Source organism: Apus apus, chromosome 1 (genome assembly GCF_020740795.1).
Source record: "Apus apus isolate bApuApu2 chromosome 1, bApuApu2.pri.cur, whole genome shotgun sequence".
In the NCBI taxonomy this organism is placed as follows: domain Eukaryota; kingdom Metazoa; phylum Chordata; class Aves; order Apodiformes; family Apodidae; genus Apus; species Apus apus.
This window is the reverse complement of record NC_067282.1, coordinates 169,229,310-169,251,037: the sequence shown is the minus strand read 5'-3', so window position 1 is coordinate 169,251,037 and position 21,728 is coordinate 169,229,310. Positions and strand designations below refer to the sequence as shown.

At 38.0% G+C, this 21,728-nt stretch overlaps 1 protein-coding gene across 2 annotated transcripts in view; it reads left to right on the top strand.

The window, feature by feature from the left end:
* FRS2 (fibroblast growth factor receptor substrate 2) overlaps positions 1–20,487 on the top strand; it is a 54,663-nt gene extending 34,176 nt beyond the window's left edge. The window contains exons 2-7 of one of the 2 annotated variants that reach the window (XM_051631109.1): positions 829–934; positions 4,403–4,494; positions 6,264–6,450; positions 9,616–9,774; positions 10,644–10,807; positions 13,029–20,487. In XM_051631109.1, the coding sequence (XP_051487069.1) occupies positions 4,429–4,494; positions 6,264–6,450; positions 9,616–9,774; positions 10,644–10,807; positions 13,029–13,979 (1,527 nt within the window). In that variant the 5' untranslated portion in view covers positions 829–934; positions 4,403–4,428 and the 3' untranslated portion in view covers positions 13,980–20,487. The remainder of the gene's footprint in view (positions 1–828; positions 935–4,402; positions 4,495–6,263; positions 6,451–9,615; positions 9,775–10,643; positions 10,808–13,028) is intronic. The other variant, XM_051631116.1, reaches the window with a different exon arrangement.
* Positions 20,488–21,728: the final 1,241 nt, after the last annotated feature.

Here is a 21,728-nt window from a genome sequence, read left to right as displayed (position 1 = left end):
CGATACTATGCAAAAGAGTGCTTTGAGTTTCCAAAATGCTTTTAATTCAAGTGCAAGGCAGAGGACAGCAGATAAATACAAAGAATTGTGGCTGTATTTATAAGCAGAGTTGCCAGTGGTCTCCAACAAGTTTGCAAAGACAACCTGAAAGGCAGATAAGAAGGGCTAATAATAAAGTATTTTACTGAGAATTTAGCTCTTCACTTGTGTTTATGAAGCAGCGTCAAAGGAAACATCAAGTACTTGTTTGGCAATTTTACAAACAGAGAATGGAGCCTGCCAACTGTTGGCCTAATGGAAGCAGCAGTTGAGATTTTAGTGATAAATGCAAGTGGATAGCTAGTATAAGAGTAATCCATGGAATAAGGGGGTGAAGTGAAAGCAAGCAATTTATGGTTAATATCATGGAGCGCATCATGAGGGAAGTGGAGAAAGGGTGATGTGTTAGCCATACAAGTCAGCATTTGTGTATGTTGGGTAGGATAAGCAAGAGGCAGTTAGGCAAGAGTAGTTGTTCTATTTGTCTGCTGTGGTGTGGTACAGTATGTGCTAAGGATAATGGCAGCTTCACATCTGTAAATTCCACACAGTAAATTGTGCAAAGAGGGGAGTATGAGTGGAGTCCCCATTGTGACACCAGCTAGGCACTGAAATGTTGGCGAAGCTCTAAGAGACCACTCTCTTGTCTAAAACTCCATTTAAGATGCATCCTAGCCATGAAGACCTCACTTGACATAATACTGCTAAAAAAAAAAAGTAGTATGTCTGTTAGTTTACTAACAGGCATCTTAAAAACAAGAAAAATTACATGTTTATATACTCTTCTAGTTCTAGGTCAAATTATTAGTTCTGTGACAAGACAACATGACACTTTGAGTATGACAGAAGCCCTGATGCTGCAGCAGAGGCTGGAAATATTAATGGCCAAATCTAGGTGAGTGATTTTTTAATTCTGTGAGTTCCCTAGCTGTTTAATTTCTTCCTCATAGCCTTGCTTCACCTCTCTCCTTTGAAGTAACATTGCAGTTCTTGGTTTTCTGAAGTATGATTTGCCGTGGTTTAGGCCCAGCCTGTGACTGAGCACTGCATGGCTGCTTGCTCAGTCTTTCTCCCCTGTGGAATGGGGAGGAGATAATAGCACAAAAAGCCCATGGATTGAGGCAAGGACAGGGAGCATTCACTCACTAATTACGGTCATGGGCAAAACAGAGTCAGGGGGGAAAAAATCAATGTCATTTGTTACTAGTCAAATCAGAGTAGGATAATGAGACACTGATTTTTCTACCTCCTCCTCCTCAGTGCAGGGGGATGAGGAATAGGGGTTGCAGTCAGTTCATCACATGTTGTCTCTGCCTCTCCTTTCTCCCCAGGGGGAGGACTCCTCACACACTTGCCCTGCAACAGTGTGGGGGCCCTCCCACAGGAGACAGTCCTTCATGAATTTATCCAACTTGAGTCCTTCCCCGTGGGCTGCTGTTCTTCACAAATTGCTCCAGCATGAGTCCTTCCCACAAGGTGCAGTCCTTGAGGAACAGATTGCTCCAGTGCAGGCTTTCCATGGGATCACAAGTGCTGCCAGGAGCCTGCTCCAGTGCAGGTTTCCCACCAGGTCACAGCCTCCTTTGGGCATCCACCTTTTCTGGTGTGGGGTCCTCTGTGTGTTGCAGGTGGATATTTGCTCCACCGTGGACCTCTGCGGGCTATGAGGGCACAGCCTGCCTCATGATTGTCTTCACTGAGGGCTGCAGGGAATCTCTGCTCTAGCACATGGAGCACCTCTTCCCCCTCCTTCTTCACTGACCTTGGTGTCTGCAGAGGTGTTTCTCTCCCATCCCACCCCTTTCTCCATAGCAGGTCTTCCAGCAGTATCTTTTCCCCTTCTTACATATCCTTTTGCAAAGGTGACTGCCATCACCGATGGGTTTGGCCTCAGCCAGTGGCAGCTCTGACTTGGAGCTGGGGAAGTGTCTAGCTGCTTCTCCTAGATGCCACCCCTGCTCCCCCTCCTATTCTACCAAAGCCCCACCACTCTGACCCAGCACACAATTACATGCCTTTTCTTCGTTGTTCTTGGCATACAGTGGCTATGGTTCATACAAGTTCATATTCTACATCTTTCTACTTGCAACTCAAGTGATTTTTCTGAAACTACTTTGCAGTTAATGTTGGTTTTATTGTTTTTTAAGTTTGCTGGCACCTGCCTCCAACAGATTTGATCTGTTATTTTATGCTGAGTGCAAAGGAAATCATGATTCTATAACAGCATGCTGCTATCTAGTTCTGTTCCACTTTTTCTAAGCATTTGGGGAAGTCTGAGACTCAGCTTTATTAAGTGAAAGCATCTGTGCCTGAAGGCTACTTAGAATCTTCTGCAGCTACGGCTGCTGCATGGACCAGGGCTTGAAAACCTGTTGCAAACTTACATATTCATTGCTAATCTGCATTGCATTTGTTTTCACATGTTGCTCTTTTTAGCCATGAATCCTCAGAATAAATAGGGTAGCATCAGTAGACTAACAAGAGCGAGATCTGAACATTACTGTCATGAGGCATTGTGGGGTGCCAGGGTAGGAAATTAGGAATAGGTGTTATTAGCTGTATCTGCCTTTCTAATCAAAACGGGCAGAATTAATAAGCAAAACAATGGAATAGTTAAAGTAACAATGGGATGTATGTGTGAAGGCTATTAAAAGTAGTCTGTAATTGAGACTGATTAATAAAATTGAGGATTTCACTCTGCAAAAACACAGTTGTGTGTAGCATAGCTTCTCTCTTCATCAGTGGAAGCAAACAGCCAATCTCCTAGTTCCATTTTGAGTTGGGAAAAAAGTCTGTCAAGTTAACGCACATTTTCATGTTATGGCCAGAAATTACATTAGAGAATCCCCAATTTTGACTACTTGTCTGGTGCTCTGTCTCTTTGTTACTGGCTTAATCTAAGCCATGTTGTTACTCATTCTGTTCAGTTCTTCATTTCATCTCTGCAGGGGTTTACTGGCAGATTTATACAAATTTATAAGTTCTCTATGGTAGTAGTATCTCTCAAGTGGCTTTTCTGGTCATGAAGAGAGGAAGAGTTAGCTGCTCTTCGTTGTATTCCTTGCACCTTATTTCTTAGCAGACTAAAGTGCTACTTGGATAATACTGCTGCATGCTAATACAAATGCCTGTCTAGAAGGCAAGTCCCAGTTTACCTAAGGTGACATCAGATTTTTTTTCCCTTTAGTTGGTAAAATTAACCAACCAGTTCTGTCTTCCTTGTTCTTGATTCCTAATGTCATATCTCCTGCTAGCTTACTCTCTTCCAGGATTTTGCCCCACTTTTCATTTGTGTAGTGGAAATTTTAGTTCCTAGCCCATATAAAGATGATGTAAATGGTTTAAGTTTTTTGTCTGGCTTTTTTGTAGTAAAGAAATACCAGACTTGCCGCTCTCTGCAAGGTGGTAGAAGGAGGAGAAGCAAGTTGTGAAACTTGTTTTATGAACATTTTATCATACTGTTTTATGAAAGTTTTACCATATATACAAAAAACTTTAAAGGAAAATATAAAAACCACCAAATATTTATTTTTGGTTTCTTTAATTTAGCCATGCTGTTCTGTGTGAGTTGAATATTTTGCTGTTTTATAGCTAATGAAGTAGACTGTATAACACAATTTAATCCAAACTGAACTTAATAGAAACACTTTTTTTTTAAATGTATTGAATGCAGGTTTTTTTCCTTCCCTTGACTTCGATTACATAGTTTTATGTACATTGCTGTATGGGAAGTATTTAAAAGTGGAAGCACAGAGCCTGGCTTCACGGCTGCCAGGCCTCCAGTCCTGGAACACCTCCACCCTCTATGGTGAGCCAGCCCTGGAGCTGCCCAAGCCAGGGCAGCCTCTCAGGATTGCCGTGTGGGCTCTTTGTGTTGCTTGTGCCTGGTAACCTCCTACAGCCCAGGGCTTGCATGGGTGTCACTAGGGCTGTGCGCAGCAGTCTGAGCTGGGGAGGGCTCATTTAGAGGGTGCTGGAGTCCTGGTAGTTGCCTTGTGTACAGGCTCTGGTTTAGGAGATGAGAATTGCACCCAGTAAGTTGTTTTTTGTTTTCCCTCAAGCTGCTACCATGGGAATTAAGATGACAAATCAAATGGGTCTGTTTGGTAGTAACCTCAAGTTGAATTATCAGTAGGACATCAGCAGCTCAGTGTTGCCACTCCTTAATGGCAAATCTTAAGTATTTTAAAATATTTGTAATATTAATGTTGATTTTTTTAAAAAAATTACATATGACTGGAGAAGTAATAATGAAGAACTGTAATTTCAGAGAGCAATTTGTGTTGGGTTGTTTTGTCGATGATACTTTATTTTTACTTAATTTAAATGGTCATTCTGTTCTTTGTTTTTTTACTCCCTTTAGAGATCACATGGTCTTCTAAAGAAGTCATGGGTAGCTGTTGTAGCTGTCCAGATAAAGAAACTGTCCCAGATAACCATCGAAACAAGTTTAAGGTAAGCTGACTTGGTATGCGGTTACTTATTTTGTTGCTTTCTTGTGAAGTAGGTTTATGATGGAAAAAAATTATATGAAAGTAGGGTCAGTGGTTAAATCATTGCAGAGTTGCAGGTGTCTGTGGCTACAGGTTTCTCTTGCCCCTTTGAGAAATCCTTTCTTACCAGCAGTGACGGTAATTCACTAGGCAGGCTAGGCTTTTTTATGTCAGTTTTGATCATCAGAAAGGAGAAGAAGCCTTGTCTTTTTGATCCATCTCCATTTTAGTTGGTAGAGCCCAAGTAAGCATTGTTGCCTCTGGCAGGTTATGGAAGCTAGGAAGGGAGTGAGGAGGAGCTATTGGAGAAGTGTGCTTATGTACCTGGATGCGGGGTCAGCAATGGAAATTTTTAGGACTGCTGGTTTTACTTGAAAATCACCAATGATTGTAGCATTTTGAGAACTTTTGTCCTTTACATGAATAAATGTTATTTATAAACGTGCTTCTGTCCCTTATATCCCTGGAATTTATAAGCTTGTGAACACTTGTTCATGTGCTTAACATGCTCAACGTGAAGTTGCTGAAGTAAGTGACTTTAAGTAAACATACCTTTGCATAGTCACACAAGTCAGATTTGTTTCTGTGCTCCAAACTGTCTCTGTGAGTTGGCAAAGGAATGTAATGCTTCCATAGTGAAAATGATTCATGCGTTGCCTTAGGGCAGCAGAGAAATGAGCTTTAAAGCCATGGGAATTTCTGGAAATGTTTAATATTATCAGTACAAAAAGCTGAAGGGTAAAATAATCTTTCTGTTTTCTTGCTTTTTATGCATTTGACATGACTTTGTATAACTAGATCGTATTTTTCTTCTTGTAGAGTTTCTCTATTGTGTGTGTGGGTTGCTAATTTAGCAGCGGAGAGGAGAAGATGAAAGGATGTAATTTGCAAAATGAAGAAAGTTGGCATAAGCCTCTGGCTGATGAAACTATTCCTAATTATTTTCAATTGACTAGATTTCAAGTTGAAAATGTCTCTTTAAGGAATAACATTAATTGATACCATAGGGAAGATTTTTTTGGTAGCCTTTTTATTAAGTAAGAATTGCACTGAAAGCAGCATTCTGAAATAAAATACATGTAGAGTAAAAGATATGTTGTCTGAATTCTATAAAGGATGCAGATGACCTCAAACTGGTTTTAAAGCAGAAAGAGTAAGAATTTAAGCGTTACACATGTGTTTTCACACAAGATAGCCACAGGTTATTTGAATTATTTGTTGACTTGAAAAAGGCAGAAAAAAAATCTAAAACTATCTGGTGATTCAGCATAGTGCAAGGCTATACAAGCATGTGAAGGAAGCTTTATCTTGGAGCCCCTTATCCTTTTTTATTCTTTTTTTCCAATTGTAAGTGGGGTTATATGACAAAGCAAATATATCAATATGTTTTTTAAAAAGGGGGCTCTGAAAGATTCCATTATCTGGGGTATGCCTTATCTGTGTGGAAATACTAGAATATGTACATCAAGCCAGTTTAGCTTATGAATCTCTTCTATTTCCAATTTCTCCTCAGATTTTACAGTAATGTTATGCAGTCTCCTTCATATTGTTTTAAAATATGTATTATTTTAATTCTGGGTTGGTTTGGTGAGATGTGGGGTTTTTTTAAACTTTCACCTCAAAGGTTGTAACTAATATGACAGAGCAGATGGAGCGCATCAGTGAAACATTATTAGTAGTGGTACTGGTGCTCAAAAGAGTACTTAATGCTATTTAATTTCCTTTTGATAGGTTATTAATGTGGATGATGATGGTAATGAACTGGGTTCTGGCATAATGGAACTTACAGACACAGAACTAATTTTGTACACGCGTAAAAGGGACTCTGTAAAATGGCACTACCTCTGTCTCCGTCGCTATGGCTATGACTCGAATCTTTTCTCTTTTGAAAGTGGCCGAAGGTGTCAAACTGGACAAGGTATGTGGAATTTTTGTATATAAAGCTTTCTGGAAATTTATTTGATGTTGGAAGACAATTTTGTTTTTAAAAAATGTTTTCTTCTCCTTTGGCAAGGGTTATAAAGGCAATAGTTTACATGTGAATGTGGTTTCTTGAAAAAAGTAAGGTAACTTAAGAGGAATGGTCTTATGGTTAACTGTGGATTTGAGTTGCTGTAGGTCTGGAGCACTTCATGCTTGTATGTGTGGAAACTTCTGGTCAACCTAAGAGGTGATTTGACAGGGAAATACTCCTACCTCAGAGGTTGATTTGACTTTCAGGGAGGGGCAGTGAAACTTGGAACTGTGGATGATTCTCCTCAGAATTGTAAGAATTCCTGATGTTTAGATTTTAAGAGAGCGCTGGTATGAACTGGATATCCCTAACCTATTATTGTCTTAAGTAACACAGTTGTGTTTCATCCTCTTCTAAAACAAATACCACTTTCATTTATATCAATGACATAATTCTCAAATTTTGACATATTTTTGTATGAGGTGTGTAAACTCCAGCTGTGCTCAGTTATTTTCTGTGTAGCTTTAATTGGAAAAAGATGGTTACCTTTCCAGTTTCCAGATCGTGCCTGCCTTGGCCAAGGTTGGTTCCCAGGGATGACGTAGAGAAGATGTAGGCTTTTTTCTCTTTCTACATAGCAGCAGTTCCCAAGGGATTTGCTGTTTTGGTTGAAGTCTCAGCCTTGTTTTGGGTCTGTCTACCGTGATGAAGCTGTGTGTCGTTAGAATTCTTATGTATTCACGCATGGTGAAATTAAGTTGCATTTTAATTTTCTCACAGGTTTGCAGCATTTACTAGTGTTTTTACCTAATAATGATTTTAGCAATTGCCATATAAAAAAAAAACAAACAACACTTTAAAAAATCAAGAAGATTAAGTACTTGATTGTAATCAAAGCTGGTCAATCTTCATTGTCCAAGCAGAGGTAAAGGCAGAGAGGTTATTTTTTATATGATTTTTAAAGGCATTCTCAGTTAATCTCCTTATGAGAAACAGAGATGTTTACAGCATACCCCATATTAAGCTAAATTTTCAGGCTTCTAAGAAGAAAGAAATAAACTTTATTTTGGAGAAAATAACTTTAATTGATTTTTCAGGTTTAATTTACTGCTTCTTCTAAACATGTAAAATAGATACTAATAAGGTTCAATAAAAAGTACTATTTTGAAAGTTCTTTTCCATGGCCTGTTAGCAAGTCTGCAGAATTTTTCCACTGAGTCTAATTGACTTCTCTGCTTTGCTTCTAAATCCTTTATTTTTTTTTTAATAGAAAAGATTAAGCAGACTCTGTAAGCAGCAACCATTTCCTCCCTCTTTTGTTTCTTGCCTTCCTTACATAATATTAAAATACTCTGACTACTGAGAAAAAGGAAATCTGGCAGAAAATGTTCTCTGCTGCCTTTTTGCAGAGGAGCGTTGTTCCTGACACCTACACTTGATTTTATGGGCACAGTTGCAAAATTTCATCCTCACCTGGGGAGATGACCAAGAAGTTTTTCATTAAGAATACCCTGAATACTGTCCAGCAACTTTTACTGATTGCCTTAGTCAATATTCTTGTTTGCTTTTTCCATTTAATCTCAAATTGTATCTATTGATGAGTTGTCAGAATGCTCTGATGGCGAAACATTGAGTTTGTGCTAGGTATTAAAAAATGTTGAACACGTTTTGGGAGCACAGCTAATAGATACTTCAGGATAGAAAACGTGGAGAAGCTGGCGTGTCACCGTTTTGTGTAAATGACAGATCACATGGCATTTATTTTGAATTTATTTAATAAAAATAAAAGTTTCGTCAAGTTGTTTTTGCTTGCAGGGTCAGTGCCAATTTGGTTCACTTCATAGTTTAAGGAATCTGCAGTTTGGAAGCATGTTTTTTTAAACAAAGATAAAGGCAACTGAATTTCTTAGAAACATGCTGGAAGGTTCTTTAAGCTTGTGAACCTAGATTTTTTTAATTTTATTTTTTGTCCATTAAGTTTTAAGTATCCAGTGTGAAATTTCAGAAATACACAGAAAAGTAAAGATGGTCTATTGGGTTGGATCATGGGTTGGGGACATGTACTAGAAGCATCTCTACAGCTGCTGTCTTGCAAGCATGGAGCTTATTCACAGCATCAACTAATTGTTGAGTGTCATTACTCTTAGCCCATTTGGTATATTCCCAGCTGGGTTTTTGTGAACTACTGCCATGTGGAGCATTTATGATAGTTCTGATCTGTCACTGTTCTGCATCCTTAAGTAAATATGGTGATAGTGATTGCCAGCATATTAACATAATTGCACTTACAGAACTAACTATATAGGTAGGTAGTTTTTATTAAAGAGTGTTTTAAGATTGTAATACTCATTTTAAAAAATGAGCACCTGCACCCACGTTTAACAAGCATGTCAACTTTAACTTCATGCTTTCAATGGAAGAATAATCCAAAGCTGGGACTTTGCTGGTGAGGGTAAGTTGGGGCACTCCCTGCTGTTTAAAGGCAAAGTGGCACAATACGCACACGACTTACATGGTATTGCTGCTGACTTTGTGTTCTGTGTCTCTCCTTTAGCCTAAAGCAGTTGGTTTGTTACTGTCTGTATCGCACAGTTTGTCTTACTAGCTTTTAATTTTAATCTTTTTAAAGAAACTACACTTTTACCCAGTGTTTAAGTCCTTCTTTCCTGTTGTGCAGGTATCTTATGTTTATGGTAATTCAATAGAAATCTGATTTTAAAAGTACGAACTTGTAGCAACGCAGTAGTTTCATTTAGTGTTTTTATTGGTTGATTGATTTACTTAACAGGTATAATTTTATCAGCTTAATAAAAAAAAATAAAAACTATTGTCCTGTTTTGTGCCTTCCCCCCCCCCTCATTTAGCACTCAAAACTTAGTTTTGCTTTTCATTGAGTCAGTTTTTTGTTCTAATTTAACTTATGGAAACATATTATTGTCTTAGATAAACACTTTAAAGGTTCTCACAGTAATTTTGTGTGTTTTGGTGCAATAAAAATTTCTTAACATTTTGCTTCCTTCACAGGTGTTCGTTATGGGGATTCCAGTTCTATTGTTTGAAAGCTATATACATTGCAAAGCGTGTTTCTTACACTCAAGGATTTTGATTTTTTTTCTTGTGTATTTATAGGAATCTTTGCCTTTAAATGTGCCCGTGCAGAAGAGCTGTTTAATATGCTGCAAGAGATAATGCAGAATAATAGCATAAATGTGGTAGAAGAGCCAGTAGTAGAAAGGAATAATCATCAAACTGAGTTGGAAGCTCCAAGAACTCCTCGAACGCCTACCAGTAAGTATGGTTATACTATCAGATGACCAGTTTTCTTTTTAATTACTTAAAGATTTAATGTAAATTAAATGCTGTTTTCAGCTAAGAGGCTAATTACCAGTAATGCATTCTCTTGAGGTACTTGCTGAGGAGTCTCTTTTGAGAATCTTAAGTCTTGGGAGAAAACTGCCACAGTCAAGTTCTTCAGCTTTCAGAAATAAATGTTGGGAACTTAGTTGTTGCATAAGAACACTGCTTTATTTTGAATTGCTTTATAGTATATCGCTGTATTGTAGCATTTCTGAGAAATATTTATGTTGGGCAATGTTCCAACCTTTTTCTGAGAAAACAAAGTAATAGGAATGCCACATCTATAGTGGGTTTCGAATCTCTCTTTTGCTGTGAGTAGATGGATGGATGGATGGATAGAATGAAGTCTTTTAAAAAAGACCAGATCAGAGAGTTTTAAGGCAGATATTTAAGCCAGAGAGGGTTTTTAGGGCTTGATATTTCAAACTAGGAATTCCAGGTTAGTGATTATTTCAGAAAAATGGAAGCTTAAATAAGTAAGTCCCTGTTAGGGAGATGTTGTTAATTGTATAAAGAGAAGTTGGAGAGGGAATTTACTGGGACGACTGTGGTGTGTAATACACCTAGATCTCAGTGGTTGCTTCAGACATGTTTCTCAGTAAATATTGTGATGCTATACTTTGCAATTTGGTTTCCCTTTTCTTCCCCCCAGCAAGATTGAACGTTGTGAATATTTAAGACTGTTTTACATATTTTAATTTCTCTTTTGAAAATCAAAACCAAAGATATGAAGCATCTTACTCATATACAGTATAATGCTCTATTTTAATATGGTTTTGCTTGTTTTCTAATTGAATCAGCTCCTGGGTTCAATACACAAAGTTTACCTAATGGCTATCCCAGATATCCATCTTTTGGAGATGCTTCATCACATCCTTCCAGCAGACATCCTTCTGTCGGAAGTGCACGCCTCCCCTCTGTCGGTGAAGAATCAACACATCCGTTACTTGTAGCAGAGGAGCAAGTGGGTATTTTCCCCCTCAGATCATTTAGGTTCTACATTAGTTCACATTTTTCTAGCGTTTATTCTATAGGAATTCATTTGTGGTTTTCAGTATTAGCTGTAATGTGTTCTTACTATATATTAACTACCTCAGAAAGGCATTTGCTTTCCCTCTTTAAAATGATACTTTGTAGCATAGCTGACTAGTTTCAATAATTGTTTTTAGACTGATAAATTGTATTTTATAATGAGAGATCCCGTTGAAAAAAATGTCTTTACATGTAAGACTTCTATTTGGGGAATAGGAATAATGGAATAATTTTGGTTAAAAGGGACATCTAGAGTACTCTAGGCCAAATTCTAAAGTTAGAGGAGGCTGCACAGAGCCTAGTCCTATCATGTGTTGAATACTCCAAACAAGGGGATTCCATAGGGTTTCTGAGCCATGTGTTCCAGTGTTGGAACACCCTTGTTGTCAAAGCATTCTTCCCTAATACATAATCAGATTTTTTCCTGTTAAGCTGATGTCTGTTGCCCCTTAGTCTTTTGCTGAACATACCTTAAAATTGTCTGGCCCTGTCTTTTCTGTATCTTACCAGATAGCTAAAAACAGCTATTAGTTTTTTTCCTGGCCTTCTCTTAAGACTGAACAAGGATGGCTCTCTTGGCTTCTTGTATGTCACATGCTCCAGCCCCTCTTAATCATCGCCCTCCACTGGATTTGCTTCACAGTAGTGGTGTCTGTCTTCAAGCACAAAGCAATGCACATTTTGTTTTTATTACTGTAAGGACACACTACTGACTCACATTCAATTCACCATCCACCTGGAACCCTGATGCTTTTCTGCAAAGCTGCTTTCAAGTCAGTTGGTGTCTAGCCTGGCTGTTTTTGCATGCCAGGCTCTGGACTTTGCATTTGCTGTTGCTGAACTGCATGAGGTTTCTGTGAGGTCACTTCTCCAGGCTGCTGAGATGCCTCAGGGGAAACCCTACCGATTTGGGATAGACTGAAAGCTTTCTAAGAGTGTGTTCTATCTCATAATTCAGATTGCTGATGAAAATATTAGTCAAGTTTAATGGAATGTAATGTGGTTTTGGAGGACTCTTGTATTTGGCAAGATACAGTGTTGGAAATGAGAGAAGGTAACTAGAGCAAAGTGCAGTGAACTGTCTTGGGGGAAAGGATTCGGTTGGAGTGCCCACAGAAGAGTCCAAGTGATGCTTTTGGAGTTATTGAAGAGTAAATGAGTTTAAAGAATCAATTTAGGAGTCAAGTGAGATTAAATAACACTTTGGTTTGTACAGCTTGGCAGAGAAATTGGGAAGCCTAGATGACTGCTGCCATAAAATACTATTTTGCCATTTGGGTATCCAGACACAGAATAAAAATTTAGAGAAAGAACCCGTTACTTCAGTCTTTACCTTTCAGCTTTGTGTTGATCCACTGTGGGGACTCGGAGGCATAAACTAGTGGTGTATTCCTTCCTTTCTTTCTGGCATCTGGTCTAATTCTTGCTCCTTTTTAATTCTGAGTGCCACAGTTCTTATGGAAGTATATGTTTATCTGTTTCAGTTTCTGGTATTAGGAGGCTCTTGGCTCTTGAAGAAAGAATGGACTGTTCTGCCAGTAGAGCCAACCATTTTTCTTATTGCTCAAGTAGTACACAAGGCGAGATTCTGGGGAGGGGGTTTTGTTGTTGTTTTGTTTTTAATGGGCAGTAAATTTCCTTGTCAGTGTGGAAATAAAAGTTAAATTTAGCCAAAGCAACAGTTGAACTGTAGGTCACTATCATGGTAAGGGATGACAAAGGAGAGCTCTGCTTTGCTGATTTGTCTAAGTGAACTAATGAGCTAAGTTGGAGCAGCCCGGGGCTGCCCTGATGAGAGCAGAGCTGGAATAGAACATAAAAAGCTGTAACTAGAGCACAACTGGGAATAAAACATCAAATCCAAACAATTATTAATGTAGGATGTAAATTGCATTATTTTGTCTGCCTTGACTACCTCTAATTTTATTTAATGTTAACAAAACCAACAACAATTTCAGGGAAAACAACCAAAACTGAGCACAGTTCAGCAAAATGTGAAAGAGATTACCTTTGCTCTTAAACAGCTGCTATAATGAGATTGGGTTTTCAGGTACTTTGATTTTTAAAAAGTGGGGAGTTCAGAAAGAAAGAAATTTAGAAGGGGGAAAAGTGCAAAAACATTTGAATTTACCTTTATTTTTGCTCCCTTTTAGGTGCACACTTATGTCAACACTACTGGAGTACAAGAGGAAAGAAAAAATCGATCAAGTGTGCATGTGCCACTGGAATCAAAGCTTTCAAACACTGAAACAACTAAAGTGAAAGAAGATCAGATGTGTACTGATGACAGAGATGCTCAGGTTCTCCTGGAGCCTGAAGGAGTCAAGTTTGTTTTAGGACCAACACCTGTTCAAAGGCAGTTAATGGAAAGAGAGAAACTGGAGCAACTTGGGAGAGACCAAGTTACCGGCAGCAGCACAAACAACACTGAATGGGACACTGGGTACGACAGTGATGAACGTAGAGAAACACCATCTGGTAATAAATTGGTGTATGAAAATATAAATAGGTTATCAATCCCTAGTGCCTCAGGGGTCAGGAGAGGTCGTTTGACATCAATCAGTACCTCAGATACCCAGAACATTAACAACTCTGCTCAGAGGAGAACTGCGCTGTTGAACTATGAGAACTTGCCATCCTTGCCTCCTGTTTGGGAAGCCCACAAGCTGAGTAGAGATGAAGATGACAGTTTAGGACCAAAGACCCCATCTCTGAATGGCTACCACAATAACCTAGATCCAATGCATAATTATGTCAATACAGAGAATGTAACGGTACCAGCAAGTGCTCATAAAGTAGAATTTACACGACGTCGGGACTGTACCCCAACAGTCTTTAACTTTGACATTAGGCGTCCAAGTTTAGAACACAGGCAGCTCAACTATATACAGGTTGACTTGGAAGGTGGTAGTGACTCCGACAACCCTCAGACTCCAAAAACCCCCACCACTCCACTTCCGCAAACTCCAACCAGGCGCACAGAGCTGTATGCTGTGATAGACATCGAAAGAACTGCTGCTATGTCAAGTTTGCAAAAAGCACTGCCCCGAGATGATGGTACTTCTAGGAAAACTAGACATAACAGTACAGACGTGCCTATGTGAGCCTGGGAAGCATTAAATCATTTGCACCTTTTGTGAAGTTTATAAAATTGAAGATGCAAATACCTTGCATTTCTTAACACTAACGCCTTTTATAGACTAATAGAAATTTTTCTGCATACTTCATGTACTTGTCTAACTAAAGGGAATTAATGTAGAGCAAGTATTCATTTAGGTAACACTTTCATTCTACAGTAGTAGTCATTACTGCATAGCAGCATCACCACCTTTCACAGTGCCTCTTTAAATTGATTAGAGTCTGAGTGATATGCCAGTGTTGAATTTATAAATATTCTGGTCTGGTGCCTATACTCATTGATGGCATTTATAACACTTTTTAAAGCCTCTTGATATGTGCATTATTAGCAGGTAAACCTAATCTTTCAAGATTCCTATCTTATGTTTATTCCTCGTTGAAGTGGCTCCTCCAGAATGAAATGTATGTAATGCATTAATTCACTCAGTTTGACATACACAAGATATCTTGGTTCATCTCAAAAGATATAACCACCACACGTTTTTTTGTCTGTTTGGGGTTTTTTTAGGACCACATGGGCAAGAAGGCCTTTGATTCCTAATAGTTTTCTTAACTTGTGTGATGTTTAAGAGGTCACATCGAAGTTTGTTATCAGAGCTATAAACACATCTAAACCCAGCCTTAAGCTGCTTCCACTGGAAATGAATTCCAAGTGGCATATCAATTCCCTGTGAAACCTGACAGAATTTTAATCTCATTAGAGTTGTGGGGGTTTTTTTTGTGAAGGAATTCACAGGTTGGCTGTATGAATTAAGGCTCTCTTGTCATTTCTTAGTTCAGTGTGCCTTCCTTTCTTTGCATTTGTGTGTTTCTTTTTTATCTGTTCCATAATGTCTTGTTTTAAAAGTCAGAATTTTGTACATAGCTTTAATTATTGTTCAGGGTCATTTATGTGTTTGTCTTACTCTCTGCATTTGACAAAAGAAAGACTCCTGAAGGTCAAATGCTTGTCTTTGTTCAGTGTTCTATTTTTTTAGGCCTGACAGAAATATCCCAGCTCTCCAGCAGCATGCATTATTGCACAACTGGAAAGGTTTAGTCTGCAGTTACTGTCTTCCTCTAAAGCATCAGACACAGGTTACACGGGAGGCAGGGTACTGGTTCTTTATTGAAAATTGTACATTCTAGCAATGTGCATCCATAGTGGACAGGATAATTTAGAAAGATACGTATTTAATTATCTGAAGCTAGTGTTATCTACAAGCATACTTCTTTTCCTTTTGCAGTTGGTGAACTTGGTTACAATGATGGCTGCTCAGTGTTACAGGTACACGCAGGCAGAATGTTGTTTGTTGAATATGCCAGATGCACCCTTGGCAGAAGTTTGGGGTTGTTTGGGGTTTTTTGTTTGTTTGTTTTTTGTTTTTTTAAATACTCTGAATAATTTTAGAATTCTGGCAGTATTGCAAGTGCACCTTGGTACTAGCAGCAGAAGAGATTACTCTTGAGCCTGTGATTGCAAAGGAACTGACACTTGTGTGAACTGGTTTGATGTGAAATAACCCTTGAACTGTGAGTGAGGAAAAACATGCAAGAAAAGCCATTTGGAGATCTGAAAAAGAATTAGGGTCTTCATGCAATATTTGAAGTTTTAAAAAAACAAACTACAGTTATTCTCAGTCTTTTAAATTGGATTGTGTTCCTCTTTCTATGTTAACTTCTTCATTGGCCATTTCACAGTTTCATAGTGGTAACACCTGAAATACATGCATCTTGCAGTAAGGGATATCAGGCAACCTTTTCACTCTGACTTTCATTTCAGACTGTATGGTACTGAAATACCAGATGCACAAAGAACATCATTTGCAGGAGTAAAAGATGAGAGTCATTGAGACCATTATGAGGAACCTAAAAAAACCTCTCATTAATCATTTCACTGTCAACCTGTGCATACTCTTGTGCTAGACCCGTTGACTTGTGGGGAAACCTTGGTACTCATGAAGGTAATGACTGTCTAGAGCTAGACATTTTACAGGTCTGCGGTGTTAGTGTTCCTTCACATCTTTGCTACTGCCTCACCTTACCATATGGACCAGTCTTGGTCTGTATTGAAGAGAAACTGCCAGGTATTGCAAATACTTGCTGGGTTCATGATAATGGTGTGATTCTTGTTCTTAGCTTATAGCTCATTTAAATTTGTGAACTGAACAAATGCCTTCAGCATGTGTTTTGAGGCAAACATGTTTGATCTAGCTAGCTGCCTAGAAATATTTGGTCCTTATCTGTAGAATATGGGTGTTTCAGAAATACTAATTGATTGGACCCTTACACCTGTGAGAGAGGGAAGTAATAGTCTTAATTGACAAATAGGGAAATGGAGGCTTCAGGTAGATTCTAAGTGACCTGCCAAAATTACAACCAGCCATATCTCTCCATAGTTCCAGTGCACTGTCCTATGTGTTTATCCTGAATAGTCTCAGATACAAGGGGTAGTCTGAGTAATTTTTTTATGTTCTTGCAAGTTTCACAGTACTTCATAGGGGGTGTTTTCTTAGCTTTGGTCCCCAGAATTTAAAACATATATTGAGATGATTTCAACTTTCTGTAGCCTTAATTATATTAACAAGTCTGATGACATATTTTCCAGAGCTATTTCTTTTTTACACTTTACAGGTGGGATAATGCTTTCTCGTTTTGTGTATGCTGCAAACATACTGGGTAAGCCCTGTTACACATGCTACTCATCTATAGCATTCCTTATTTTCTGCCCCTTGAAGTAGATGTAGTTGCAATGCACTTTACCCTTTGAGACTTGGTAAATATTTTTTCCAATTCAGTCTCTTTAAAGGCTGTGATGTTAGGTTTAATGTCTGTAATCTAGGATTCAGTTTTCAGCTGAAATGTCTCTACAACATTTATATTGTATTTATTTTGGCCCACAGGTGTACAGAATAAGAAACTACAAATATGTAACCATTTTCTTTATTTGAGACATGAAGTTTACATAAACTAGGTCCTGCAAAAATGGCAGCATTCAGTGAGTTCTACTTTTAATTCATAACATGCAATTGGCTGTTACACTTCAAGCACATTTGACAAGGGAAAGCCTTGAACTGTAGATATTTCATTAACACAATGATTTGGGAAAGACATACATCAGTGTATCTTTTGAACAAGGAAACTGAGTTTATAAAACAGATGGAATGGCGACCAAAAGTACATAATAAAGGTTGTACTAGAATTAGAGTTCTTGAAAATAGAATCCAGTGTTTATATCAGCAAAATGTTGTTTTTCTCAAATTGATGTCAAGAGGAGGACCAATTTCTTTTTAATTTTGTGGTGTTTCCTGGTGACTTTATAAAACAACACAAAAAAGACCCTTCTGACAAGCTTAACTCTCTAATTAGAACATTTTTTGTTTCTCCTGGTAAGTACATTTTGCCTATGACAGGAGTTGAATGTAATCAAGTGCATTGAAGCACTGTTCTTGTTCCTATTAAAATCTATGGAACTTTTATAGAAATCTTATGTTTTCAGATAGACATTTCATATCATAATCTGCTTGATTTCCCAGATGTTTGGGTATTTGTATGTGTGCTTACACCTCTGGCTAGGGCTTGGGTGTAAAAAGGGCCCCACAAGGGTGTGAGCTGTATGAAGTCCAAAGCTATGTCAAAACAAGGCTGCACTTTTGCAGGTGGCAGACCAGCAGTTGATTTTGCTGGTTGTTTTTAACAGCGTATATTGGCTCAAAATCTGACTATCCTTGTTTTTGGTTCGTATTTGACCACTTCTGAATGAGACAGAGTCAGGAGAGTGCACTCGCTGTCAGTGAAGTGAAAATGCAAGTTGTGATTAATGTCAGTTACTACTTTGAGCATATAATGATGTATCTGATCTGGATCTCTATTTCTAAGCAGTATTTTCCTCTTCATGTAAGGTGGGATCAATGGTGAAATTCCGTTTCTGCACTGTACTAATTTATTTAATGGCTGCAAATAAGATGAAGCTGATTTAGTAGGAACTAATAGTGGACTTAACTCTGAAATTCTCCTATTTCCCCTAAAGAAGTTGGATTCTTGAGTTTGATAGAATTAGGTATTATTTTGAATTTAATTATAAGACCTTTCCCATCTTTTCCTTGAGGTAGCAATTCAGGCATTTATATTTGACAGTATTTACTTAATATAAACATAAGTTCATTTATGATATCTTTATTTTAAATTCATATACGCTCCAAAAAAGAAAAAAAAAATCCACAAAAAACTGCGTTAAGATGGAGTCAGGGTTGCTGATGTCCTTCTTACAGAGCATACACAAAAAATAAAGGAAGTCTTGAGTTAAGGTTCTTTTGCAATCTTTAGGAATTACTTCCTCTTTTGGATAACGTAAGTGAATAAGAAAAAAACCAACAACTTAGCAGCTGTAACTCTGACCATGTGTACATTATTTCTTGTGATACTGTGCTGTAAGGTATGTGACGAAGTCTGTTAAATGTCTTATGAGGATATTATTCTAACACAGTGTTTACTCCAGATTAACGCAGTATTTTGTTTGGAAATGTGTAGGTGTACAGATAGAATGCAAGAGATAAAATTACTTTAAAAGTTGATGAAACAAGTGTCGGACATTTCTATATTTTTTTATATATTACAAAGGGCATTTCAAAATTTTTCTTGCAGTTTTAGTTAATTATTTAGTGCAGTAATATACATATATTGTGACAACATTTTCTGCTATATCCATTACTTTGGTGTAATTCTATTTTATGTAGCAAAAATGTGTATATACAAAGATTATGTTAAAAATATGCTTAAGAAATAGGCTTGAGCCCTTCAGAACAGGGCCCGTCTTCCTCTGTGTTTGCAAAGTAGAGGATGCCCTGGGGTCCCCCGGGGCGAGCGAATGGCCCAGCGATGAGTCTGGAGGGGCAGCTCCTCTGCTCTGCAGGGGAAGCCTTGGAACAGAAGGTGCCCTCAGGCTGGCCTTGCCAGCACGGGCATTCCCAACGCCACCTGCCAGCAACCCAGAGTCCATGTGTCTTTTGGTCTAGTCCTTTTCCTTGGACAGTAGGAAAGGAAGTCTGAAGTAGGAGTTTTGATGTCATCAGGGAATCTTCCTTGTTAGCAGGGTTATCCTTCCGGAGCTTGTTTGGGCCTCATGTAGCGTCCTTTGAAGCCAAACAAATGATTTGTGTTGGCCTTGAGGGACACTGGATGTGTGCCTACAAGATCAAGTTCTGCTGATGTAACAGCTCTGTTACACCTGAGGAGCTGGTTGGTCAAGTTCTTCAGGAATGGTCTAAAAATACTGTAAAAATATAAATATATTTAATTACATGTACTGAAAAAAAAAAAATCCTATTTGTTGTGGTCAGAGTTCAGATTATTATGTGAATTTTGATTTCTTAGTCATACTTGCATATATATTGCTTTAACTATTATGTATGAAAGAGGAAGTGATTCTAAAGTGTGTGAAAGATCAGGATTACACCTGTTTTTTAATGGTTATGTTATTTAGGAATGGATGTCAGCAAGTTTAACTCCATATTAATGCAGTTTTTTTGCATTAGAATATATGTGTATATATCATACACCCACATTTTATATATAATATATTATATATTTGGTACTAACTTTGTATTTTCCCTGAAATGTTGCCAAATCTCCAGTACAGATGTTCTCATTTGTAAGACTTTGGTACTTCAGAACTGAATGTATAAGAGATGCTCTGCTAGGACAGGAGAGTGTTGTACAGTGTCCCACAGTCCAGGTGCCCCAACCAGCGGGCACGTTGCCTTTTTCACATCCCGCTTCCTTGCAGCTTCACCTTTTGTCTCCTGAAAACTAGTCTGTCTTTTAACTGAACTGCAGACCTGCTGTCACAGTACAGCTTAGTACCCATCCAGTGTGAAAGCTGGCTGGTAGCAGTAAGAATTCAGTAGTCACCAGTGTGCCACAAATGCATTTATTAAATGCAGAAATAGACATTTCTACAAAGGCCAAAATCTTATGTTGTATGTTCTTTTCTTGTCATTACGTTGTACGATATTGTAAGATTATTGTATGTCCTAATTTGCATTATGAAATGTTTTTTCCTACTTAAAGGCATAAATATAGCAACTTTGTATAAAGGTAGCTTTCTAGATTTTTATTTCTTTTATATAAAAAGTCTAAACAGTGGGAGTACCATTGCCAAATTGTTTATAAAATTTCAAATAATTTGCCCTGTTCCATGAATTTGTTTTTACAAACATTCCATATTTCTTGTATGAAAAAAGTGATATTATACTATGCAGAAAGAGTGTATTTTTATGCCATTCCATGTTAATTTTAAAAAAAACAAAACAAAACAACAAGCCAACAACAAAAACTTGTTTTAAGCTGTCATTACTGAGAAAGCTTACCAAATGTGCATTTTAAAAATGTATTATGTATTATGACAACATTTTCCCCGTTCACCTGTGCCAACTTCATTTGGAAAAAAAAATAAATTGTAGCATGGCAATAAACTATTGATTTTACATTGAAAAATCATCTGTGGGTTGCTTCAGTATTTCCCAGTGTTAGTGTGGCTTTTCTGGATTTCGTTAGTTTAACTTTCTTGCTTTTCTTTAAATGGTTGCGTCAGGTACCCACCTCCCCTCCCCCCCCCTTGTGTTCCACTCATTACACAGTGGGAAAATCAAAACAGAACATGATGACCTGGATTCTGTAAATTTTTCTCCAAGCTCTTGTTTCATTTCCATTACTGTTCTGTCACATCTTTCTCACGTATGTAGACTTTTTTTTAAATTCTGGTAGCACTGTTACTATCAACTACTGGCTAGTGAATCACATTCCAGCCACGTGAATGTGCTCCTTTCTCAGTTATTAAATTACAAGATTTCACAAAACCCAAATGAACTTTGCTGGCAGAGTACTGATAAATTCAGAAAGAAAGTAGTAAGAAAATAGAAGGTTGAAGTCCTGTCAGATAACCTTTTCAGTTTTTTCTGGAGACTATGAAATACAGTGGTGATTTATCAAAATTCAGTGTTTCCTCTTTTCTCTCCCCCAAGTCACTGTTTTAGGGCATAATTTCAATAAATATGTTTCTGTCCAACAAGTCAACAAAGCACTAGAAACGTCAGATGTTTTGTCTTTGGAACCTCTTAAGAAATATTAACGTGGTCCTTGCACAGTGTTGGTTAGGTAACTGACATCTTCAAAACTCGATTCTCAAGAGGGTTTTCATATCCCTGGCCAGCAGTTTTGCAGCTTTCCTAATGGGAATGGCTGCTTAGCAGTCCATTAAACTTAACATTTCCATACTAACAGATAGCTAGCAGTATTATAACTTAAAGATAATGCAACTGATGTGGTACCAATATATATGCATATGCCTTGCATTCTTGACCTGATGGTGCTTTGTTCTGAAATAAAATTTGAAGCCAGGTCTAAATAGGTGGCATGAAGGAGCCAGCATCCCAGGCAGTGTGTGTGGTACCAAGATTTGCAATAACGATATAAACTGGCCTTGTTAAATTTCCTACACAATAATACATCTATTAATACTCAGCTGGGAGCACCTGAAGAGTTCGATTTTGTGAAGAGTCTCTGTTTCCCTTCCAACTTCAAACTCCTATCTGCTCAGAGGCTTAAGTGGCTGGTTTGACTGAACTTAAGCCTCAAAGTATTGAATTCTTTGTCTTGACCAATTATTATTGACAGGGAAAGAGATGAGGTGATTTACAAAGCATACACGTTGATGAAAAGATTAAAGTGAGGCACTG